General features: G+C 55.6%; 1 protein-coding gene across 1 annotated transcript in view; it reads right to left on the bottom strand.

Annotated features, from left to right (window-relative positions):
• The window catches only part of KCP (kielin cysteine rich BMP regulator), a 28,774-nt gene extending 4,117 nt beyond the window's left edge, over positions 1-24,657 (bottom strand). Inside the window, exons 1-30 of the mRNA XM_054237723.2 lie at positions 24,561-24,657; positions 22,173-22,315; positions 20,748-20,937; positions 20,586-20,662; positions 19,421-19,505; positions 17,962-18,044; positions 14,165-14,258; positions 13,939-14,018; positions 13,769-13,862; positions 13,366-13,451; positions 13,214-13,295; positions 12,863-13,015; positions 12,682-12,788; positions 12,509-12,602; positions 11,649-11,822; positions 11,459-11,541; positions 11,212-11,305; positions 10,932-11,123; positions 10,362-10,532; positions 7,983-8,159; positions 6,753-6,838; positions 6,415-6,505; positions 6,193-6,275; positions 6,003-6,096; positions 4,358-4,531; positions 4,051-4,133; positions 3,266-3,386; positions 1,189-1,268; positions 879-978; positions 14-102 (exon numbers count right to left, since the gene is read on the bottom strand). Coding sequence (XP_054093698.2) covers positions 14-102; positions 879-978; positions 1,189-1,268; positions 3,266-3,386; positions 4,051-4,133; positions 4,358-4,531; positions 6,003-6,096; positions 6,193-6,275; positions 6,415-6,505; positions 6,753-6,838; positions 7,983-8,159; positions 10,362-10,532; positions 10,932-11,123; positions 11,212-11,305; positions 11,459-11,541; positions 11,649-11,822; positions 12,509-12,602; positions 12,682-12,788; positions 12,863-13,015; positions 13,214-13,295; positions 13,366-13,451; positions 13,769-13,862; positions 13,939-14,018; positions 14,165-14,258; positions 17,962-18,044; positions 19,421-19,505; positions 20,586-20,662; positions 20,748-20,937; positions 22,173-22,315; positions 24,561-24,648 — 3,348 coding nt within the window. The 5' untranslated portion in view covers positions 24,649-24,657. The remainder of the gene's footprint in view (positions 1-13; positions 103-878; positions 979-1,188; positions 1,269-3,265; positions 3,387-4,050; positions 4,134-4,357; positions 4,532-6,002; positions 6,097-6,192; positions 6,276-6,414; positions 6,506-6,752; positions 6,839-7,982; positions 8,160-10,361; positions 10,533-10,931; positions 11,124-11,211; positions 11,306-11,458; positions 11,542-11,648; positions 11,823-12,508; positions 12,603-12,681; positions 12,789-12,862; positions 13,016-13,213; positions 13,296-13,365; positions 13,452-13,768; positions 13,863-13,938; positions 14,019-14,164; positions 14,259-17,961; positions 18,045-19,420; positions 19,506-20,585; positions 20,663-20,747; positions 20,938-22,172; positions 22,316-24,560) is intronic.
• Between the last annotated feature and the right edge of the window lie 551 nt (positions 24,658-25,208).

Genomic DNA, 25,208 nt, shown 5'->3' with positions numbered 1-25,208 from the left:
CACCCCTGCTCACACGGCACGTGCAGGCAATGCAGGCATTGCTGGGGTCCCGCCAGCTCTCTCCATCTGCCATTCTCCGGCCCTCGGCCTCCACCACACATTCTAAGGAGGGAGACATGGGATGGGCAGCCACTGTTCCTCCAGCTGCATCCTCCCTCCCAAGAGTTCACCCCGCATTTCATGACAGGAAAGCGCCCCCTCCATTTCCCTAGCACCCTGATGGTGTTGATTTCTTCAGCCAATATCCAGGGAGTCTATTAGATGTCAGGCCTCGCATCAGTGCTCGGTGTGTCTCTAGGGTCCTGGGAGCCCAAACAGCCAGAGGCTGGAACCCCACTCTAGGCCAGCTGCCTGATCAGCAGTGCAATGCCCTCTTAGTGGGCCTGGGGTTCCAGAGCCCCGACAGGCATCAGGCCAGGCCTTGAGAGTCTAGGCTTCATCCTAGCTTCCCCTGCCTTATGGGTCTCCTCCACCTCAAGGAACAGCCCCCCTCTGTTTCTTGACCCCTGAATTATTTTTTTTTTCAACTGAGTCTCACTCTGTGGCCCAGGCTGGAGTGCAGTGGCGTGATCTCGGCTCACTGTAATCTCTGCCTCCCGGGTTCAAGCAATTCTCCTGCCTTAGCCTACCAAGAAGCTGGGATTACAGGCGTGTGCCACCACACCTTGCTAATTTTTTGTATTTTTAGTAGAGATGTGGTTTCACCGTGTTAGCCAGGATGGTCTCGATCTCCTGACCTCAGGTGATCCGCCTACCTCGGCCTCCCAAAGTGCTGGGATTACAGGCCCTGGGCTACCCACTTGGCCCATGAATGCCTCCCCTTCCTGTCTTCCTCCTGGGCTCTTCTTGGAGGGTAGAGGCCAAGGCTGGGCACTTACCCTGGCACACAGGGCAGCAGCTCCCAGGGGGAGTGTGGCGCTCTGAGAGGGGACAGCTGAGCTCAGGACAGGCCTGGTGAATGCAGAGCCAGGTCAGGTCCTGCCCATGGAACACAAGAGGCAGAGAACAGCGGATCTCAGGGAACTGGTGGAGGAGTAGGGCGTAGGCAGGATGTGACAGTCAGGACAAGTAGGCGAATGTCAGGGTGAGTGGAGAGCCCCAGAACTGCTGCGGGAGAGCAGTGGCAGCCACGGCCCACAGGGAAGGCAGAAGAGGGGCTCTGTGAGTCCCGAAAGCAGGAGGGCTCACCTGGCACTGGCACGTGTAGCAGGGGTCTGGTGGGGCCAGCTCAGATCCCCGCAGGCCTTCTGAACAGTTACTCAAAGCCTCTGTGAAGGCAAGAACCCAGAGTGGGGGACAGAAAGAGGGGCGCAGGGCTGGAAATCCCAGCTGTCCCCACGCACCATGTCCCCAGACTTCTAAGTGGAACTCATGGGCATACCCATATCTCCAGCACCTTAACTCCAAGGAGGATAAGTCCTCTTTCTCTTTAGTTCAGTCAAATCTACGCTGTTTTTTTTCCAGACGGAGTCTCGTTCTATCGCCCAGGCTGGAGTGCAGTGTCACACTCTCTGCTCACTGCAACCTCCTCCTCCTCCTGGGTTCAAGTGATTCTCCTGCCTCAGCCTCCTGAGTAGCTGGGATTACAGGCGCCCACCACCACGCCTACCTAATTTTTGTATTTTTAGTAGAGACAGGGTTTCAGCATGTTGGTCAGACTGGTCTCCAACTCCTGACCTCATGATCCACCTGCCCTGGCCTCCCAAAGTGCTGAGATTACAGGCGTGAGCCACCGCACCCTGCCCAATTTACACGTTTTTAAAAGAAACTTTGCGAGGCTATTATTTGGGGCCAGGTGGGGGTGCAAGGTGTCTGGAAACAGACCAAGGGTGGCTTCTTAGCCTGAGGTCACTGAGAATGGCCAACCTGAGCACCTGCTCGCTCTCTGGCTATCTGTAATACAGTTCAGCTGCAACAGTGCAGGGAAGCACACAGCCAGGCGTCCTGGGTTGGAATCCTGATGCCAGCACTCAGTGCCCGTGCTCATTAGGTTAGATTAATCCACCTCTCTGAGCCTCAGTTTCTTTTCTTTTTTTTTTTTTGAGACGGAGTTTCGCTCTTGTTACCCTAGGCTGGAGTGCAATGGCTCGATCTCGGCTCACCACAACCTCCGCCTCCTGGGTTCAGGCAATTCTCCTGCCTCAGCCTCCTGAGTAGATGGGATTACAGGCATGCGCCACCGTGCCCAGCTAATTTTTTGCATTTGTAGTAGAGACGGGGTTTCACCGTGTTGACCAGGATGGTCTCAATCTCTTGACCTCATGATCCACCTGCCTCAGCCTCCCAAAGTGCTGGGATTGAGCCTCAGTTTCTTAATATGTAAAAAGAGAGTAATAATACGTCCCTCACTGGGTAACTGAAAACAAGGTGAGAGACTTTATTAAGAGTGCCAAGTACAGCGTGTGGCATACAGTAGGTGCTTAATAAATGTTAGTCTTCTCTTCCCCGAAGCACCCCCTAGCAAGTGTTGATCAGAGCAGCACCCCCTGCTGGATGGCAGGGATGGCTGCACAGCATTACAAACGTAATTAATACTGCAAACTGTAACTTAAAAATGGTTAGGATGGTACATTTTAGTGTCTTTTACCACAGTAAAAAAAAAAAGGAATAAAGAAAACCTGGGCTTGGTATTTCACGCCTGTAATCCCAGCACTTTGGGAAGCTGAGGCGGGTGGATCACCTGAGGTCAGGAGTTTGAGACCAGCCTGGCCAACATGGTAAAAACCCCATCTCTACTAAAAATACAAAGTTAGCCAGATGTGGTGGTGCATGCCTGATCTCAGCTACTCAGGAGGCCGAGGCAGGAGAATCCTTTGAATCCAGAGGTTGTAGTGAGCCTAGATCATGCCACCGCACTCCAGCCTGGCAACAAAGCGAGACTCTGTCTCAAAAAATGAAAACAGAAAAAAAAAATTGGAGAAAATAGGAGGATTATCATAATTAAAAGTCTGTTTTTCTGTGTAAGGATAATGTTAACCTATACTGCAAAGGTAGGTTATTATTTCAGTGATATGCTTGGTCCTGGTCTGCAAGTCTCAGCACAACTGTCGCTCTGCAGTGTCACCTGCTGGCCAAGATGCTCCACAAACTGCACCCAGCTATGGAGAGGCAAGGGGTCCTGCCAGCTTCCCCAGCTTCCCCAGCTCCCTGCTCGCCAGCCAGGCATGGAATTCCAGAACAGTCCACTGGTGTCAGCAAAAATAAGGGAAGGCCATCGGGGGTGGCAGCCCTACCCTCATATCTACTCCCACATCCCTGGACTCACGGGCACAGGTGGGACAGCAGTGCTGAGGCTCAGGAGACAGGAGCTGGCTGGGGGGGCAGCCCACCAGGCTGGGGCACTGCCGCCGGTGACAGCGAAGGCTGGGAGGCCCCTCAGGCTGTAGCTACAAGAATGAGAGCAGTGGTGGGTTCTGGGCCAGGGAAACCCAGAGCTGCCTTGGTGGGGATTTTCCCCCCAGCTCCCACCCCCTGCAGCCTTTCTCAGACTCTGAACTCAAGGCTTAAGAGGGACTCAGTGTCCCCTAGATGTGCTCCTCACCCCATGCCCTAGCATCTGAGATGTCTCCTCTTTTCAGTCACTTGGGCCTGAGTCCTCATGTGACCTCTGATCCTCCTGCAAGCTCAGGCCATCCTCCTCCCCACCCCCATGGCTTAGTCCCCTGATCTGTGATGTCATTTGCCTGCTCCAAGCCCTTCCATGGCCTTTCAAACAGAATCTCCACAATACAACTCCCAGCCCCATCCCAGGTGGCTCCCCAGCCATATGCCCCGCACCACAGCCAGGGGGCTACCCATGGCCTCCCGAACACTTGGAACCTGGGCTCCTTGTCTAAACCCAGACCCAGATGATGATGATGAATGGGGTGTGGTTAGAAAGAGGGGCCCTGTTAGCCCCAGGCCTGCCTCGCCTCCTGGCCATAGGGATACGCTCGTTTGGTCCCCAGAGTGCCCGCTCCAGGCAGTGTCCAGCTTGGCTGGGCCTGATCCCATGCTGCCCGCTCCCCACCCCATGAGGTGCCCCAGGCCCTCCACTGTGCCCTTGCTTACCTCGCAGATGCACACTTCACAGGGATCTGCCCCAGGCTGGAAGCTCTCTCCAGGCTTGTACTTCCGGCCCTCATGTTCACAGTCTTCGAGGTGGGGTGAGAGCAGAATGAGACCGGGGGGCTGACAGCGAGACCAGGGTGGAGACCTCTGTCTCCAGCCTCCCCAGACCCCAGGGCATGGGGTGTGCCCAAGAACGGAGGCCACATCTCCAGCTGCCTGTCTCTGCCACCTGGCCCAGCAGAGACAGAGAGGTGTGGGCCCAGGGCTCCCTCCTCAACTTTCCCCTCCCGTCCCAGGTGTCCAGTACCAGAGCATCGAGGGCAGCAGTCATGGGGCCCCTGGTGGGGTTGGGCACAGGAGCTGATGCACTGGACACGTGCACAGGTGACGACGCCCTCGTGACACACACAGAAGGAGCAGGGACTGTCGGGAGGCACCCAGCTACTGCCTTCAGGATGTTCTTTCCCATGAGCCAGGCAGCCTGCAGTGCAAGGTGGGCAGGGATGAGCTTGGAGGCTGAGATCTGGATATTTGCTCTTGGTCTCCCACCCTCAGTGACCAGCTAGGCATGTGGTGCCAGGAGAGGGTCTGTAGGGATGTGGTGGAAAGGTGGGATGGAGCAGGACTCCTGGCTGTTGTGGAGGGTTCAGAACACCTGGGTTCTGATCCTGTTCTGTTCCTGCCTGCTCTTGAGACCAAGCTGCAGGCAGCAGGCACCGCCCAGTGCAGCCCGCACTGGCCACAGTGCCTGGCATGCAGCGGACGTGTCTTAAATGCATGTGAACCAGATGAATGGCTCCATCGCTAACCACGTGCCCAACGTAACTCAATCTCTCTGCACCTCAGTCTCCTCATCTGTTAAGTGGGGATTTCCTCTGTCCTGACTCCTGCCAGAGCAAGTGAAATGCCATGACAGTGCTGTGGTTCTGCAGAAACACCACGCTGGGCTGTGTGTGGGGGGAGGAGGCAGTGGGCAGGCTAAGAAAGGTTCATGTTCAGAGCCAGATGGTCCTGATGTCCATCCTGAATCTGCCGCCACCTTCTTCTTTTTTTTTTTTGGAGATGGAGTCTCGTTCTCATACACAGGCTGGAGAGCAGTGGCAGGATGTTGGTTCACTGCAACCTCCACCTCCCAGGTTCAAGAGATTCTCCTTCCTCAGCCTCCAGAGCAGCTGGGATCATAGGCATGTGCCACCACATCCGGCTAATTTTTGTCTTTTTAGTAGAGACAGAATTTCACCATGTTGGCCAGGCTGGTCTTGAACTCCTGACCTAAGGTGATCCACCCACCTCGGCCTCCCAAAGTGCCAGGATTACAGGTGTGAGCCACTGTGCCCGGCCACCTGCCACCTTCTCTACCTCTCTGTACCTCCACTTTCTCATCGGTGAAATAGGAGGAAGAAGAGTACTTATCTGGTAAGTTGTTGTGCTGATTAAATGATAATACAGGTGAAGTGCTCAGGGCCTGGCTCATGCTACCTGCTCACTAAATGTCAGGTATCTTGATGATGGTGGTGGTGATGATGATGATGATGAATGGGGTGTGGTTGGAAAGAGGGGCAGCTTTTTATTTTATTTTTGGACAGAGTCGTCTTTGTTTCCCAGGTTGGAAAGCAGTGCTGCAAATGCAGCTCACCGCAGCCTCAAACTCCTGGGCTCAAGTGATCCTCCCACCTTGGCCTCCCAAAGTGCTGGGGTTGCAAGTGTGAGCCGTCGTTCCCGGCCTGAGAAAGGCAGCTTTGAGGGAACTCTACCCAGAACCTGGAATGGGGATGGTCTGGGCAGGCCAGGACAGGAAGAGGCAGGAGAAGCTGAAGGTGGCAAGGGTGTGCAAGGGCCAGTTTGGGGGTCAGGGAGATGGGAGAAGAGCTGGCTGAGGGGAGGGAATTGGGGTGGACATGGACACTGGGCCAAGAGGCTGAAGCCAGGGGTAGGGCTGGGGCTGGCTATACCTCTGCAGCGAGGGCAGCAGCTCCCCTGCTCGGTGACCTGGAGCTGGCAGGGAAGCGGTGGGCACTGCAGCCGCACACAGGTGACCTGGCCAGCCTGTAGGTGATGCAGGGACACTGGCTTGCTGCCGAGGCTGGGGCCCAGAGGCGACCTGATCCAGGCGCCACTCCACGCCCCCACCTCCTGCCATACCTGACAGCGACACCGCTCACAGCTGCCTGCTGGTCCCTCAAACTCCTCTCCATCCTGGTGCTCCCGACCCTGAGTGATGCAGCCTGTGGGGGACACACCTCCTGGGTGGGGGGGCCTGTACCACCCTGCCCTGTTCAGCCCAACCTTAGGCTTGGCAGGAAGGAAAGGGGGAGGGAGAGATGGGGAAGGGCATGGGAGTCGGGCACGAGGAAGGCAGCTCACTGTGGCAAACAGGGCAGAAGCAGGGGCCTGGAGAGGGGTGGGGGCAGAGAGCGGGGGGACATGGCTTCTTCTGGCAGCGCATGGAACCTTCCTGGGGGAGAGAGATCCATCACACCCTCAACTGAACTGCACGTTTCCCCAGGGCTGGAGCCTCTACTGAGCCTGCAGGGGCCCAAGCCCCCACCCTTGGCCTGGAAGACATGAGCCCAGTCCTGTCCCATGAGATGTCAAGGCACAGTGTACCCCTTGCCACCTGAGTAGAGGAGATAGCCTCTTCCTGGCCAGAGAGGAGGATCAAGGGAGGAAAGGTTACCAAGGTCCCAAAGGGGCCGCCTCACCTGGCAGGTGCAGAGGGAGCAGGTGGGGTCCAGTGGGTCAGGAAGGGTCTCTCCGGAGATAGCAGTGACACCATGGTAGAGGCATCCTGGCAGAGCAGGGAGTGCAACAGAACAGCTGCCATCAACAGAACAACAGATACACACAGCCCCTCCCCCACATACACACCTACACCCACACCCACATACACACACAGCACCTACATACACACCCACACACACAGCAGCAGGGAGTGCAACAGAAAAGCTGCCATCAACAGAACCTCCACTGTCATACACCACAGTCCCTCCCCCACACACAGCCACACACACCAGACACACACACACCCATATACACACATACAGACACCCCCCATACATACACAGACACCCCCACCTACATACACAGACACATACACATACCCACACACAGCCACACAAACACACACCTACCCACACCCAAACTCCCACAAACCCACACATACACACATCCATATACTCACACACCCACAAACCCACATACACAGAAGCGCACATACACCCACACACAGACACTACATACACACACCCCCACACACATACCCACATACACAGACACAAATACAGATGCACACACACACATACACAGCCATACACACACACACACATAGGGACACATACACATACACATAGAGCAACACACACATGCACACAGCTACATAAACACACACATACACACATGGTCACACACACAGACACATATATACAGCCACACACACATACAGCCACACAAACATACACAGCCACACACATATGCACATACACACATGGCCACGCACATAGAGCAACACACATGCACACATACAGTTACACACAGATACAGCCAAACACACAGAGTAACACACAGGTACACACACAGCCAAACACAGATACACACATACACACACAGCCACACACACATACACACAGCCACACACACACAACACGAGCCACATACTCATGCATACACACATACAGACACACACAGACAGACACACACATACAGCCATACACACACACACACACACACACACAGCCCTGCCTGGGACCTCTATCATGGGTGAGGGAGTCAGAGAGTGGGGTCGGCAGGTAGTGGGAGAGCAGGATGGGTGAGAGGCACCTGGGGAAGGCTGGGGGAGAGTGCCTGCATGTGTCTGTCTCAAGGGAGGGCTGATGTGGGAGGCTTGGCCCCTGGGAGCCCCAGCAGGGGGAATGGAAGGGCAGGTGTGGCCCTACCCTGGCAGGTTGGGCAGCAGTGCCCAGATGGGATGAACGGGTGGCTGCAGCCCAGAGGATCACAGGGCAGGCGGCCGCAGGTCACGAAGCCTCCAAGGCAGGTACACCGGTGGCAGGGTTCTCGGGGATCCGGGAACTCCTGATTACTCAGGTAGGTCTCCCCCAGGTACTCACAGCCTTTCGGAGATGAGACAGAGAGGCCGAGGGGAGGGGCAGAAAGGGATGAGAGGGCAGCAGTTGTAGGCTCTGAGCTTGGGCCTGGGGGGCATCCAAGATCTCAAAGATCTAGCGTGGGGGGGGGCGGATCACAGTCCAAGTCCAGAGGGCAAACTTTCTCCCCTCTAACCGGCAACAAACCTTCCCGTTTAACCTGTAGAAAAACACCCATAAAGAATCTGCTGCCCTGGGCTTAAACAATCAGCAGATCATTGCCAGAGGCACCAGTTTCTCAACCCAGAGAGCCAGGAGTAGCCCCAGCTGACTCAGGTGGTGCAGACCCAAGGTAGGGACTTTCCTACACTCTTCCAAGTCCTCTGATGAATCCAGGAGGGAGTGGGGTCCCAGGGTGGTGGCAGCCTGCCCTTGGCACCTCTGGCATTGGCTCACTTCCCTTTTTAAAAAAGAGAGGGTGACTGGCCAGGAGATGGTCGCCCAGATCAAAGCTCATGTGGCCTCACTGGAGGGCATTGCCCCGGAAGATCAAGTCATGCTCCTGGCAGGCATGCCCCTGGAGGATGAGGCCACTCTGGGACAGTTGGGGGTGGAGACCCTGACCTCCTTGGAAGTAGCAGGCCGCATGCTTGGAGGTAAAGTTCATGGTTTCCTGGCCTGTGCTGGGAAAGTGAGAGGTCAGACTCCTAAGGTGGCCATACAGGAGAAGGAAGAAGGAAGAGGGAGAAGAAGAAGAAGAGGAGGAGGAGGAGGAAGAGGAAGGAGAGAAGGAGGAGAAGGAGAAGGAGGAGGAGGAGGAGGAGGAGGAGGAGGAGGAGGAGGAGGAGGAGGAGGAGGAAGACAGGTGGCCGATGCAGTCCAACCAGTGCTTTGTCAACGTGCCCACCATTGGCAAGAAGGGCCCCAATGCCAACTCTTTAGTCCTTTGTAATTCTGGCTTTCTCTAATAAAAAAGCTACTTAGTTCAAAATAAATAAATAAATAAAAAGAGGGTGAATTTCAGGCTCTAAGCCTTGGTGGGCAAAAGTATCTGACTAGGATTTAACAATATGATAATTTTAATTGTATTCATTTTTATGGTAATCTGATCCTGGCAAATCTAATTTTCCATTTATAGTATGATATAAAACTCCTTTCTAAATCAATTTCAATTAATAAGTGAGTTAATTTGAAGGCAAATAATAAATAAAATTGCAGTTGGTAAAGAGCAAGTGGCAAATGTTGCCAAGATGGTACAAGAGTGAGGGGAGACAGGGAAGGCTGCGGACCCAGGCTAGCTCTGGTTTCTTTTTACAAGAGCCAAATTTAGGCCCAGAGAGGTTATGTAACTTGCCCAAGACCACAGGACAAATAGCAACAGAGACAGAAGAAAATCCAGGTTTTAGTCTCAGGCTTTTTTCTTTTTCTTTTTCTTTCTTTCTTTTTTTTTTGAGATGGAGTTTCACTCTTGTTGCCCAGGCTCACTGCAGCCTCTGCCTCCCAGGTTCAAGCGATTCTCCTGCCTCTGCCCAAGTAGCTGGGATAACAGGCATGCACCACCATGCTCGGCTAATTTTGTATTTTTAGCAGAGATGGGGTTTCTCCATCATGGTGGTTATGTTGGTCTCAAACTCCCGACCTCAGGTGATCTGCCCACCTCAGCCTCCCAAAGTGCTGGGATTACAGGCATGAGCACCCACGCCCTGTTTTTTTTTTTTCTCTCTCTCTCTCTCTCTTTCTCTCATTCATTCACTCATTTTCTCTCTCCCCCTCCCCCTCCCCCTCCCCCTCCCCCTCCCCCTCCCCCTCCCTCTCTCTCTCTCTCTCTCTCTCTCTCTCTCTTTGACAAGGTCTCACTCTGTTACCAGCTTGGAGTCCAGGGGAAAACTCGGCTCACTATAGCCTCAAACTCCTGGGGGATCCTCCCACCTCAGTATCCCCAGTAACTGGAACTACAAGAGCCACCATGACCAACTAACTAAAAATTTTTGTGTACAGACAAGATCTCTCTATGTTGTCCAGGCTGATCTTGAACTCCTGGGCTCAAGAAATCCTTCTGCCTCAGCTTCCCAAATTGTTGGGGTCACAGGTGCTAGCTAGGGCTCCAGGCCTCAGGGCTCTTTCTTACTGTAATAAATATTTGAGATCCTAGGGCGGTGAAGATTAGGCTCACCCAGCGCTCTGGTCCTCCCACCCCACCCCCGCAGTCCCCTATCCCTTAACCCTCACCATCACAGTCAGGGCAGCAGTCGCCTCTGGTGGGGAAGGGACACAGTGCAGGGGCACATGCCTTGGGCTCACAGCTCACACTGCCCTCCCAACAAAGGCAGAGATGGCAGGCGGCAGTGGGCGATGGGAAGCGCTCCCCGCTGGCGAACTCCTTCCCCTGGTACAGGCAGCCTGGAGAGAAGTTCAGGGGCTGCTGGTCGTGGGGGCTGGGGGACCGTGGGGACTTGGTGGTCGTGGGGTTGGTAGGCGTGGAAGACGAGTGTCGTGGGGGCCGTGGGGGCTGGGTGTCGTGGGAGGCTGAGGTCCGTGGAGGACTGGGGGATCCTGCGGGCCGAGAGACCGTAGACTCCGTGGGGGCTGAGGTCCGTGGAGGGTGGGTGTCGAGGGGGTCTGGGGGCCATGCGGGCTGGCTCCCAGGCCTTGCTGACCCGGCACTACATTCCTATTGAGATCCCTGACGTGGGCGGAGGGGGCCTGGACGGGGGGGGGGGATTGGGCAGAGGGCTCCGGGACAGGGCGGGCGGGGCGGGAAGAAGCGGGTGGCTGGGAGGGGGGCCGCCAGGGCGTTACCGTCGCAGGAGGGACAGCAGGGCCCCTGGCGCGGGTACGTGCAGGGCGTGGGAGGGCAGGGCAGCCGCTGGCAGGACACCGAGCCGTCGAGGCAGAGGCAGCGGCGGCACGGATCGCCGGGCGGGGAGAAGTACTCCTGGTGACGAGCGGGGGCCGCACCCGGTCTTGGGCAGCCGGCGGGAGCGGGGGTGGCTGTGGCGAGAGCGTGCGTCAAAGGGGCCCAGGAACAGGCCTCCCGGGGGACCCCTGGGGAGGAGCGGCCGAGGGGTGCAGCCCCTACCTGGGCACTGCGGGCAGCACTCTCCCGGCTGCAGGACCGGCTCTGGACAGGGCGGTGGCGCGCAGCGGCGGGTCAGGCACTGCACGTGACCACTCTGCGGATCGACGGACCGACCACGGGTCAGTGGGTTAGTAGGGGGAGGCCGAGGAGACCCCTCCCACCCACTCCCACCTGGGCAGGCCTCTCCTGGCCTCCACGAGTCCCGCCTCCACTCCCCTGGGCTCCTCCCACCCAGGTGTGGACTCACCAGGCAGCTACACTGACGGCAGGGGTCAGAGGGGTGGGGGAAGTCCACTCCGCTGGGGTACTCTTTCCCGCCAAAGGCACAGCCTGGGGGAGGGAGCAGCTATAGGCTGGGAGAGGGCGACTCCCCCAGGGCGTGCTGCCTTCCGGGGACCACGCCACCCCAGAGGGCTGCCCCGCCCCGCCCACCTCACCATTGCAGTCGTTCTGGCAGCAGGTCCCAGGCAGCGGGTGGGCACAGGGGGCTCTGGGGCAGGCGCGAGGCTGGCAGCGGACATGGCCTTCCTGGCATCGGCACTCCTGGCAGGGGTCTCGGGGGTGGGAGAAGCTCTCGCCGTCCACAAACACCTTTTCCTCCAGGATACAGTCTGGGCAAGGGACAGTGGGAGCAGGAACGTGGGCAGAGCCTGACAGCCCCTCCAACCCTGGAGTCCAGAGCCCCTGCCCAAGTGCCCACTTGGAAACTGACAGGAGAGGGAAGGGAGGAAGCCGCCATGTGCACATGTGTGCTGGCATGTGTATCGTTCTGAGCACACAAGTGCGTGTATGTGCGTGCGCACTGGAGGTCATCCACCCATAGGCAGATGTGTGTCTGTGAGGGGAAGTGGAGGAGTGCTTACGCGGGGTGTAACTGTGTTTGTGACACACGCCCTCACACAGACTCTCTACGGGGCAGGGACGTGTCCCATGCAGCCCAGCACCCAGCCTCCTACATGGCAGGCTCAAGTGTCTGCTCATGACCTGTGTTATGCAGGTAGATACATGGGTGTACCTAGGAGGGTACAGGGGTGGGGACCCAAGGGTAGCCGGGGCACTAGTTACTGGAAGAGGAAACGGAGCATGGGAGGGGAGTGTGGTGTAGGTACAGGCAGGAATGAACAAATCTACTCTCCCTCCCACCCACACCCTGTGAGTTCCAGTGAATTCTAAGCTCTGTAGGACTGGAACAATTCAGAAGGCCATGGCTTTCTAAGGTAGCTGTTGGGTCCATGGGGCTGTGGGACAGCAACATCTGGGGCCCTGGTCCTCTCAGGCACAGTGAGCGCATACATACCTGGGCACCTGGGGCAACACTGACCAGGTCCACTCTGGGGCCTGGCACAGGTCGTGGGAGGGCAGTCAACCAAGGAGCATGTCACAGTTCCAGCCTGGGAGAGAGCAGGGGTGAGAGCAACGGGGCGTGTCCACGAGAGGCTCAATGGGGCCTCAGTGAGGCTGGGTGGGTACCTGGCAGCGGCAGGCATAGCAAGGGCTGTCTGCATCTGTGAAATTCTGCCCATTGGCATACACTTGGCCATGGTAGGTGCAGCTGTCACAGCTGGGGCAGCAGGCACCTGGGTGGGACAGGCTGGTCAGGGTGAGCTGGGAAATGCAGGGGAAAAAAGCCAAGATTGACCCAGGTACTCACCAGGGGGCTGGGTGGGGTGCTGGCAGGGCACTGGGGGACAGAGCACAGCTCCACACTTGGATACCCCATCTTGACAGATGCAGGAGGTGCAGGGCTGACCATCAGGCTCCCACTGGACTCCCTCGGCAAACTCCTCTCCATCCAGCATGCAGGCTATGGTAAGGGGGCTGTCACCTGCGGCCTACACACCTCCCAGCCATCCCTTTCCTTCCCAAGGCACAGGGACCCCAGCTTCGACATCCCCACTGACACTGTAGAATGGCTAGTGGGCTTGGCAACAAGTACCCCATCAGGGGAAGGAGCGCCCTCCACCTGCAGTGCCCGTAGCAGCTGCTCCTCTCACACACACACCTGGGCAGAGCTGGCGGCCAGAGGAAGGCAGGGCACAGGGGGTAATGGGGCACTCCTGCTCCTCACAGGAGACTTCACCGGCCTAGGAGGGAAGCAGGTGAGAGACCCTGAAGGAATGAGGCTACTCTGGGCACGACCCGCGGGATGCCTACCTGGCAGGAGCAGCGGACACAGAGGCCCCGCTCTTGGAGTCTGAAGGTCTCCTGGCTCTGATACTGGTGTCCCTGGTACTGACAGCCTGGATGGGACGACAGGGGCGTGGGGGTATAGGGCTGGAGGTGGATGGGAAGCCTCACGTCACCCTGAGGCATCCAACCTCCACCCTGACAAAGCAGACCAGCCGAGTCCTCCAGAGGTCCCTGCCAGCAGCCCCCACCCCCTACAGCTATGCCACAGAAGCACAGGCTCCACCATGATGCCAGTTTGCCATGAGAAGGTGTGGTGAGGACTTACTTTGGGAACAAGGGCTTGGGTCCAAGAGAAACAAACCTCCCCCACCTAAGGCCTCTGCGGCCAGGGCCTGTCCCTCCTGCAGTGACTCTGACCCCCACTCACCGTCACAGATGGGGCAGCACTGCCCAGGGATCTTGCCTGGGTGTCTGCAGGGCACTGGTGGGCAGGGCAGAGGCTCACACTGGACACTCCCGTTCTGCCAACAGGGCCTGGTCAGCACTCCCGAGGCAGGCCCGGGAGCCAAGCCCTCCCTGCCAGGCAGCCACACTCACAGCACAGCGGCAGTGCAAGCAGGGATCCCTGGAGCCCACGGGCTCCCCGCTGTGGTGCTCCCGCCCGTTTAGGAAACAGCCTGTTGGGAAGAGGGGCCTTAGATGCTCCTCCAGGGCCACTCCCTGCCCTGTCCTGGCCTTCACAGCCCAGCTCCCGAGCAGGGCCACCTGTCAGCTTTCTCCAGATTGCCCCTTGCTCGGGTGCCTTCTCTACCCACCAACTCACCATCGCACACAGGGCAGCAAGTGCCTGGGAGGGGCCGGGCCGGGTATGGGCACAGGCTGGCACATTCTTGCTGGCGGCACTGGATGTGACCCCCCTAGCAGGGAGGGTGAACAGGGGAAGGGACCATCAGGACTCAACGGAGAGGTGGAAATGCATTAGAATCCCAGCTATCCACTTATTAGATGTTGTTACCGGTCGAATTGTGTGCCGACCCCCCCAAATCCCAGCACCTCAGCATGTGACGGTATTTGGGAGCAGGGTCATTGCAGGTGTAGTTAGTTAAGGTGAGGTCATACTGGAGCAGGGTGGCCCTAATCCAATAGAACTAGAGTGAGTGTGTGTGTGTGTGTATGTGTGTGTGTGTATTTGGAGATGATAAAAAAGACCTTGTTGATAAAACAGGTTGCAGGCTCCAGGTTGAGATGGAGTTTCATACTTGTTGCCCAGGCTGGAGTGCAGTGGCATGATCTTAACTCACTGCAACCTCCGCTTCCTGGGTTCAAGCGATTCTCCTGCCTCAGCCTCCTGAATAGCTGGGATTATAGGCACACACCACCATGCCCAGCTAATTTTTGTATTTTTAGTAGAGATGGGGTTTCAGCATGTTGGCCAGGCTGGTCTTGAATTCCTGACCTCAGGTGATCCATCTGCCTTGGTCTCCCAAAGTGCTGGGATTACAGGCATGAGCCATTGCGCCAGGCAGTGTCCTTCTAAAGAGGAAAAATTGACACACACACATACAGGGAGAATGGCACAGAAATAAGACAGAGGTTTGGGTGCTGCAGAAGCCAAGGAATGCCAAAGATCGCCAGCAAACCACCAGAAGTGAGGGCAGAGGCTGGAGCAGAGTCCTCCTTATAGCCCCAGAAGGAACCAACCCTCCCCCACCTTGATCTCATACTTCTGACCTCCAGAACGGTGAGAGAATATATTTCTATTGTTCAAGACACCCAGTAAGTGTCAGTTTGTTACAACAGCACAGGAAACTCATACAGATATGTAAATTAGCATGTCAGTTAAGCTCTCTGTGACTTAGTTTATTTTTCTGAAAACAATGGACAGTAAAAGTCCTGTTCTCATAGGCTTACTATAGAATGAAATGAAGTACGGGGTCTGGTGTGGTGTCTACCTTTAGAAGCTGGTACTGGTGGCTGCTGCCATTCCCCCACGGCCTAACCCAAAAAGACCCCATGCCTAGAATTCACATCCACATCCCTGGGCTCACCGCCTCCAGCCCCATCAGAGTCTGAGCAGCCAATAACTTCTCTGGGTGGGGAAAGAGGACATGGTTGTGTCAGAGGTGTTTGAACCAAAGTAACGCCATCTTGAATAGGGGCTGGGTAATGAGGCTGAGACCTCTTGGGCTGCATTCCCAGACAGTTAGGCATTCTAAGTCACAGGATGAGATAGGAGGTCAGTGCAAGATACAGGTCATAAAGACCTTGCTGATAAAACAGGTTGCAGCCAAAACCCACCAAAACAACCTGGTGATGAGAGTGACCTCTGGTCATCCTCTCTGCTACACTCCCACCAGTACCATCACAGTTTACAAATGCCATGCCAACATCAGGAAGTTACCCTATATGGTCTAAAAGGGGGAGACATGAATAATCCACCCCTTGTTTAGCATATCATCAAGAAATAACCATAAACATGGGCAGCCAGAAGCCCTTGGGGCTGCTCTGTCTATGGCGTAGCCATTCTTTCACTCCTCTACCTTCTTATTAAAGTTGCTTTCATCTTACTCTGTGAACTTGCCCTGAATTCTTTCTTGCACGAGATCCAAGAACCCTCTTTTGGGGTCTGAATCAGGACCCCTTTCCTGTAACAATTGCAGTGGGGTTCTGTGCCCCATAGCCTTCACATGGAGTCCCTAGTCCTTAGCAGGAAGCTCCCATGAAACAGGTGCCCACCTGGCCATCACAGCTTCCATGTCCCTAACCCCTCAGGCTATTCCTTATACCTGGGATACCTTCCCCTCTTCTTCCCTGATCAAATCCTACTTACCCTTTGAGGCCTAAGTAAACACTGCCCCTCCATGAAGATGCTGTAGATCTGTGCTGCCCAGTAGAAATATAATGTCAGCCACTTGTGTCATTTTAAGTGCTCTAGCAAATTTTAATTAAAAAATTTTTTTTTGCCGGGCGCGGTGGCTCAAGCCTGTAATCCCAGCACTTTGGGAGGCCGAGGCAGGTGGATCATGAGGTCAAGAGATCGAGACCATCCTGGTCAACATAGTGAAACCCCGTCTCTACTAAAAATACAAAAAATTAGCTGGGCATGGTGGTGTGTGCCTGTAATCCCAGCTACTCAGGAGGCTGAGGCAGGAGAATTGCCTGAGCCCAGGAGGCGGAGGTTGCGGTGAGCCGAGATTGCGCCATTGCACTCCAGCCTGGGTAACAAGCGCAAAACTCTGTCTCAAAAAAAAAACAAAAACAAACAAAAAAAAACTTTTGAGACAAGGTCTTGCTGTGTTGCCCACTTTGGTTTCAAACTCCTGGCCTCAAGTGATCCTGCCTTGGCCTCCCAATGTGCTGGGATCACAGGAATGAATTACCATGCCCAGCCTCACAATTATTATTATTTTTTTGAGATGGAGTTTTGCTCTTGTCGCCTAGGCTGGAGTACAATGGCAAAATCTTGACTCACTGCAACCTCCGCTTCCTGGGTTCAAACGATTCTCCTGCCTCAGCCTCCTGAGCACCTGGGATTACAGGTGCCTGCCACCATACCCAGCTAATTTTTTGTATTTTTAGTAGAGACGGGGTTTCATCATGTTGGCCAGGCTAGTCTCAAACTCCTGATCTCAGGTGATCCACTCACCTCGGCCTCCCAAAGTGCTGGGATTGCAGGTGTGAGCCATTATACCTGGCCATAACAAATTTTTAAAAGTTAAACAGATGAAATGAAGTTTTAACAACATATTTCATTTGACCCAATATATCCAAATTGTTATATCAATATGTAATCAATATATAATGGATAACTATTTTACATTCCTCTGTTTCATAGGAAGTCTTTGAAATCTGACATGTATTTTACTCTATGACACATCTCATTTTGGACCCGGCCACATTTCAAGGGCTCAGTGGCCACATCTCAAGGGCTTGGTAGCCACATGTAGTCGTGGCTAAGAATTGGACAGCACAGTTCTAGATGCCTCAAGCCAAGCTGTGATTCTCCCGCCCTGGAGCTTTTGCCACCTGCCATATCCTGCCTGGTCTCCTCCTCCAGCCTGTGAGCTCGGTTTTTTTTTTTGAGATGGAGTTTCACTCTTGGTGCCCAGGCTGGAGTGCAATGGCAGAGTGCAATGGTGCAATCTTGGCTCACTGCAGACTCTACTTCCCATGTTCAAGCCATTCTCCTGCCTCAGCCTCCCAAGTAGTTGGGATTATAGGCATGTGCCACCATGCCCTGCTAATTTTGTATTTTTAATAGAGATGGGGTTTCTCCATGTTGGTCAGGCTGGCCTTGAACTCCTGACCTCAAGTGATCCGCCCGCCTTGGCCTCCCAAAGTGCTGGGATTACAGGCATGAGCCACCACGCCTGGTCTGGTCCATGAGCTCCTTGAATTCATTCACTGACCCCGGGCTGAGCATCTCTTGGGTTCAGACCTGGGCACACAGATGAGCTCCACCCAGCCCTCGCCCACACAGCCCCCAGCAGACAGCTCCTTGGTCTTTTCCACTGGGTCCCCTCTCAACGCCTTTGCAAAGTATTCCATGGAATGAAGGCATGAATACAGTGGGCCTGAGGGCAGGGATGGGGATAGCCCAGTAGCAGCCTCGGGACTCACCAGGCACCGGCAGATTCGGCAGGGGTCCCCGGGTGCCGTCCACTCTTGGCCATGTTCCCAGTGAGAGCCACCTTCTGTGCAGCCTGGGGTTGAGGGGGTGAGCAGAGGGAGACCTGCTGGGAGCTGGCCCAGACCCCAGCCTCAGCCTGCCTGCCTTCCTCTTCCATGTGCCCTCTGAGGGCCCTCTCCTGAGCCAAGATCAGATGGGGTCATATGTCTGCCTAGATTCCCCAGTGGCTCCCAGTGCCCTGGGCAGGGTAAGTACTTAGATCCTTAGTCCACCCTTTCTGGTCTTCTGTGGACAGAGCATAGCCATGCCCACGTGGCCATCTATCTCCCACCCCTCATCACCTCTTGCACCTTCCCAGCCAGCATCACACCCCCACTCCTAGTGTAAGGGCCACGCCTGTGCTGGGGCACTCCCCTCTTCCTGGAAGGCCCACTGCCTTTATCACCCCTTCACCAAGCTAACTGCTCTTTATCCTTAAGGGCCACCTTGGGACCAGCCGCCTCCAGGATACTTTGCCTCCTGTGTCCAGGCTGCATTCAGTTTCCTTCCTCTGAATGCGCACAATAGCTGGTGCCTGCTTCTATTCCTGCCCTTACTGTTACAGGATTTTGCATTAGTGTATGACTCAGTGTCATGCTCTAGTGGTCAACCCTGAGGGCTGACCCATGTCTCATGATTGGGAGCACAAAGTAAAAAGCAAACATTTATTTTTTTATTTTTTGAGACGGAGTTCCACTCTTGTTGCCAGGCTAGAGTGCAATGGCGCAATCTCATCTCACTGCAACCTCCACCTCCCGGGTTCAAGCGATTCTCCTTGTGGTCAGAGGACCCTCACATACTCTCTATCATTCAAGTGCAACCCCCCTTTCCCACGAAGACCAGCTCAAAAGGCCCATTGTCTGTAAAGGCCCCCTGATTGCCCAGCCTGGACAGGCTTCTCCTGCCCTCCTGTGTCCTCCTCTGGCAAAGTACACATCATGCACTGCCTTCTACATTGCCTCGTTTTTTTTTTTTAGAGACAGGGTTTCTCCGTGTTGGTCAGGGTGGTCTCCAACTCCCAACCTCAGGTGATCCATGCACCTCGGCCTCCCAAAGTGCTGGGATTACAGGCATGAGCCAGCATGCCCGGCCTACACTTCCTCTTAATCTGCTCATTGGGTCTTGAATCTTATGGTAGTTTAGCTATGAGCTTATCTTCTCAACTAGATTGGAGGCTCCCTTAGGGCAGGAAAAAGATTTCATGCCTATTTCCCTACGGTCTCTGGCTCAGTCCCAGGCCAGAGTATTTGCTGGCTTGTGCATGGGTTCTGCTCTCCCCTGGCCACTGTCAGAGTGTGTGGGCAGGACCCCTGGGTATGTCCCAGACTCGCTCACTCTCAGGTGGCAGGCCATGGCTGTGGGCCCCAGAATGCATGCAGGAGGTAGGGCTGAGGCTGGCAGGAGGCTCACCTGGCTCACAGTGCGGGCAGCATGCTCCTGGCTCAGGGCAGGGTCCTCTTGGGCATGGTTTCTGGGTGCAGGTGACTGCCCCTTCCTGTGGGAGCAGACCAAGGTGGCTGCACAGGCATCAGAGCCCGGGAGGGCAGGGCATCTGGAAGCAAGTCCTCAGCCCAGGTTCGGACAAGTCAGAGGGACAGGAGGATGAGTTGGCTCTGCAGATGTGGGCTACCCTCCATCTAAAGGCAGAAAAGAGACATCCTGCCCCCACACCCATCGTCTCCTGATGCTCTTGACCCTGGAAAACCATCTGTTCCAGGCACCAGCAAATTCCCCAGAGAGAAGAGATCCTAGGAAGAGAACCAAGGTCTTTCTTGGTGGAGAAAGGAGGAAGAAAAGGCTGGGGGAAGGTGGATGTGGAGTCTGGTGAGGGAGACAGGCAGGCCAGGGGCTCCAAGGTAGAAGATGGGCAGTGGAAGAGTGGGAGGTGACATAGGAGGACAAGCAACTATTAGGTTGGTGCAAAAGTAATTGCGGTCTTGGCCATTAAAATCTTGTCAGGCCGGGTATGGTGTTTCACACCTGTAATCCTGGTTCTTTGGGAGGCTGAGGCAGGTGGATCACCTGAGATCAGGAGTTCAAGACTAGCCTGGCCAACATGGTGAAACCCTGTCTCTACTAAAAATACAAAAAATTAGCCAGGCATGGTGGTGCATGCCTGTAATCCCAGCTACTCAGGAGGCTGAGGCAGGAGAATTGCCTGAACCCAGGAGGTGGAGATTGTGGTGAGCCGAGATCGTGCCATTGCACCACTCCAGCCTGGGTAACAAGAACGAAACTCCGTCTCAAAAAAAAAAAAAAATTTCATCTCAAAAAAAAAAAAAAAAAGGGCATGTCAAAAACCGCAATCACTTTTACACCAACCTAATACATCCTCAGCCCTCCACACCACTGTTGGCCAGGTCTGAATCAAGAGGCTTGGGGGCCCCCTGACTGTCCATGGGTGTCGAGCTCCTCTTCCTACTCGGAATCAACTGAAAGACACCGTGGCAAGGTGTGGGGAGTGGCAGGCAGAGCCCGTTCTACCACATCTCGAGTGCCATGTTGCAGCGACTGGTAGCTGAAGCGAGGCAGACCAGACAGGTGAGGGATATCCAGGTGGGTCCTGGGAGCTCACCAGACAGCGGCAGGTGGTGCAGGTGTCTGGGGAGAAGGTCTCCCCGTTGCTGTAGGTCTGGCCATTCTGGCTGCAGCCTGAGGAGACCGCAGTGTCACTCGGGCACCCATGCCATCTGTAGGCCTTGAGGTGGCCCTAGGGGGCAGACAGGGTGGCACTTACCCCTGCAATGGGGCAGGTGGACTTGGGGGCCACAATGAGCGGCCCCATCCCGGCAGACACAGGCTGTGCAGGCGTCAGGCTCCCAGTGCGCCCCCTCCGGCCAGGCGTGCCCCAGCCCCCAGCACTGCGGAGATGCAGGGCGACACTCACAGGACTCCAGCTGCCTCACCCTTATCTGCAGGTCCTTGCTCTGGAAGAAGGAGATGGGAATAGCAGGCACTGGTTCAGCTTCCCCCACCATCTCCAGTGGATTTAATGGGTTTGAAAATAAGGAAGGGTGAGAAGAAGTTTGACAATTCTAGAGCAGAGATGGGTACCCCTCGGTCAGCATCCAATTCAAAACATCACCATTCTCAGGGGAGCATGGGCCCCATTCTCTCCTTTTGACAAAGTGAGGACCCAACCCCTGCCCCAAGAATTAAAGACATCTTTACCCATCCAATATATTTCTTCATGATGCCTTATATAGAAAACATTTCATAACATTTCCCAAACACATGAACAGTATGAAATACAGACTGACAAAATGAATAGACTGGAGGTTCTTCACTTGTATGAAAGAACTGATGTTAAGAACTGTTCAGGCTGGGTGCTGTGGCTCACGCCTGTAATCCCAGCACTTCGGAAAGCCAAAGTGGGCAGATCACTTGAGGTCAGGAGTTCAAGACCAGCCTGACCAACATGGTGAAACTCTATGTCTACTAAAAATACAAAAAGTAGGCTGGGCATGGTGGCTCATGCCTGTAATCCCAGCACTTTGAGAGGCTGAGGTAGGCAGATCACCTGAGGTCGGGAGTTCAAGGCCAGCCTGACCAACAGAGAGAAACCTTGCCTCTACTAAAAATACAAAATTAGCCAGGCATGGTGGCGCATGCCTGTAATCCCAGTTACTCAGGAGGCTGAGGCAGAAGAATGGCTTGAACCCGGGAGGCGGAGGTTGTGGTGAGTCAAGATCGTGCCACTGCACTCCAGCCTGGGCAACAAGAGCAAAACTCCATCTCAAAAAAAAAAAAAAAATACAAAAATTAGCCAGGCATGGTGGCACACACTTGTAGTCCTAACTACTTGGGAGGCTGAAGTACGAGAATCACTTGAACCTAGGAGGCAGAGGTTGCAGGGAGCTGAGATCACGCCACTGCACTCGAGCCTGGGTGACAGATGGAGACTCGAAAGAAAAAGCAAGAGAGAAGGAAGGAAGGAAGGAAGGAAGGAAGGAAGGAAGGAAGGAAGGAAGGAAGGAAGGAAGGAAGGAAGGAAGGAAGGAAGATATAAAAGAACTGTTCAGATAAGAGCCTTTCCATGTGCATTGAAAACAAAGCTCTATTTTAGCGGCCCGCCCCACCCCTGCAAGCCTAACCCCTTCTCTCCTTCTTACTATAAGAAGCCCTCCCTACCCAATACAAACCAGCCCTGTCTCCATGGTACCTGTTCTCTGAGCTCCACCACTGCAGCCTCCAGTCGTCCCAGCCACTCTCGAAGGGAGTGCCACTGCTCCTGGAGGTTCCCAGCAGGGGCTGAGGAGTGGGCAGGTGTCTGCTGCCCAGGGGGCTCCCTGGGGATGGCCCCACCTGAAGGGCACAAGAATCCCATGTGGGCCTGAGGGTGAGGGGCTGGCCTGGCCACGTTTCCTGGGTTCTGTCTCCTGACCCACAGGGGAGGGGCTCATCCTGTGCACCCCACCCTGTCTACTTGCCCACCCACCATCCAGGGAAGGAGACTGGTCTCTGAGGGTTGGGGAGTGAAAGCTGGAGGCCATGGTCTGGAAGAAGGGGGAGGACGCTCTGAGTAGACAGATGTGGCCCAGACCAGCTTCCCCTCCTTAACTGGAATTGAGCCCCAGGGCCCCTGACCCCCCAAGGGATGCAGAGCAGTATTAGAGCAGAACCTCCCTGCAGCCTGCCCCAGCTCTGTGATGTCCCCAGCCATGGTGGGTGTGTCAGGATCATCCCACTTCTCTTGGGCCAGGGGCTTGGTCAGGGATGGCTGGGGAGCAGACATGTCATGCCTCAAGGGCCCAGAATCCAGTACAGGCTGAAACGTACCAAGAGGCCACATACACATACCAGGCAGGGCTACTTTCAGGGGCCTGGGGGCTCTGGCTGAGTCTTTTCAAGGGAGCATACGGGCAGTCCCCCAACCCCTGACTCTCTGTCTACACCTGTCAGAAAGGCCACCACTTTTGGAGAATGTGCTCAGGGAAAGACACATTCCTTTCCTGTTCCCCCTGCTCTGTCCCCAACCCTGAGCACAGTTTTCCAGGTTTGTGACAGGGGGTTCCGGGGCCCCCCTCATTGGGTGGGGTGGGCTCCAGAAAGTAGGACTTGGTTGCATTTCCTGAAGGGGTTGAGGAAGGTGCTGGCAAGGCCCCTACTAGCTTTGAACACACCAGATCCAGTGAAAACAGCCTGTCCCCGTTTCTAGAAGACACTGTGTCCAGGAAAGGGGGATGGGGCACCTCTGAGCTCTGGGTTGAGGTTGGAGATGGCCACTTTCACCTTTTCACAGTGATCCTTCTCCTGCAGCCAGGAAAGTAAAGGCAGGAGGGGAAGAGGCAGACATGGGTCCCTCCTCCAGGCAGGTGAAGTGGAGGGTGTGGAGGGGGAGGTAAGAGGAACATCGACAGGAGGAGGGAGAGGGCTGGGTCCTTCCCACCATGGCAGCTCATTAGTGAGGCCAGGCCTGGAGTGGATGAAAAGGATTTCTCACAGACACTAGGTCTGTGAGACAGGGGAACAATGTCACCAGCTGCCACCATCAAGGGTGGAGGGAACTCGAGGCTAAAATTCAACTTGCTTTGTCCCAAGTTCCCTGGCTTGGTTAACGCCATCCCACTTACCTGTCCCTAAGCCAGAAACTTGGGGCTCAGCTCCCCTATTTTGTTGCCGGAGTTGCCCCCTAATCCATCCCTGCTTCTCCGCTCTCCACGGTCTCCACACAGAAGGCTGAAGACAAAGCGTCCCTGCCTCCGCCTTTCTGAATCACACAGCTGAAGGCTCCCAGGAGAAAGTCCCAGTGAAACCGATCACAAGCACCGCCCACCTTTCTCGCCCTCCTGCTGCCCGCCCACATCAGGAGTTCTAACTCCTACCCCACACTCTGAGCGGATGGATACTGGCCCCAGATGCCTGTTCCAGTCTCCATCCCTGTACTGGGCATCCTGTCACCCGGAATGGCACTCGGTCTCAGTCCTTCCCAAGCACACAGAGGGCGGCCAGGATGGTCATCTCAGCATCTGAAACCTTCCACTCAATCTACTCTCCCGTGGGGCCTCACCCTGCTGCCCCAGGGCCCTCCTCCCAGGCCACTCCTCCAGTCCCGCTTAAACAGGAGCCCGGGAGAAGCTGGATCCTCCGGGACTCCTCGGTGAAGCTAGGGCTGGCCTTGCCTGGAGGGACCTGCAGTAAGAGCTCCGAGTGGCACAAACCCTGCTGCTCCCCAAGGAACTGTCCCCGGCTCCTTTCTCAGCCACCCCTGGCCCCACGCCAACACCGAGCACTCCATTCCTGCCTGTCCCGCTCCGGGAAGGGCCAGATACAGACTCAAAGTCAGCTTCCACAGCAGGCCTCCTTTCTCCCCCTCCTTTGTCAAATAATTAACTTCAGACTCCCAGATGCCAGGGCAGCCGCGCTCTCTCCCGCTACAGGCCACAGGAACCCCCCTTTCTTGGACCCCTTGCCTTGGCTACGGTCTTCCCTACGCTGCTGGCTCCCCCAGGGGGAGGACGAGGCTGGCCCTGCTCGGCCCCCTCAGGCTGGGCTGATAGGAGGCGGGGCGCACCCAGCCGGACCCCCAGTCTCCCGCGCCCGGACTCACCTACCGCACCCGCACCCGCGCCCGCGGCCAACGCCAGGCCCCCGAGCTGCAGGAGCAGGGACAGCACAGCGGCCCCGGCCATGGCCATGCTCGCTCCGCCTGGCTCGCTGGTCGCGGCTCAGGAGGCGCTGGGGGAGGTGGAGTGGGGACACACAGGCCGCTCCCACCCAGGCTTTGTTCAGGGAGGGCTCAAACCCCCACTGCGAGCCTTTCCCATGGACACCTCCACCCGCCCTGGCCCCGGCGGTCTTGACCTCAGAGAGCAGCTCCAGCTGCAGGAAGCCAGCGGGGTTGCAAGCCCTGTCTCCGCTCAAGATCCAGGAGGGAACTCTGAAAAGAAAATAAACTCAAGTCCACCCCTCTGGGCTCTGCGACAGTTTCCCTGCCCTTTAGGTTACTCCATTGCCTGCGGTTCCCAGATTGATTTTTCCTGTCTCACAAGTTTATAGGAGAAGGAGCCTGAGCTGGGTTTAAATCCCTGCTCAGCCAATTCCATGTGGCCTTTGATCACTGACTTCTCTGTGCCTCAATTTTCCTATCTGTGAACTGGGGATCACCACATCTACCTTATAGACTTGCAGTGAGCCATAAGTGAGATTATTCAGTTGGTAGACACATGGTAAATACTCAGTAAATAACAAATAACAA

This window comes from Callithrix jacchus, chromosome 11, assembly GCF_049354715.1.
Source record: "Callithrix jacchus isolate 240 chromosome 11, calJac240_pri, whole genome shotgun sequence".
Taxonomy (NCBI): Eukaryota; Metazoa; Chordata; class Mammalia; order Primates; family Cebidae; genus Callithrix; species Callithrix jacchus.
This window is presented reverse-complemented; position numbering and strand designations above follow the sequence as displayed.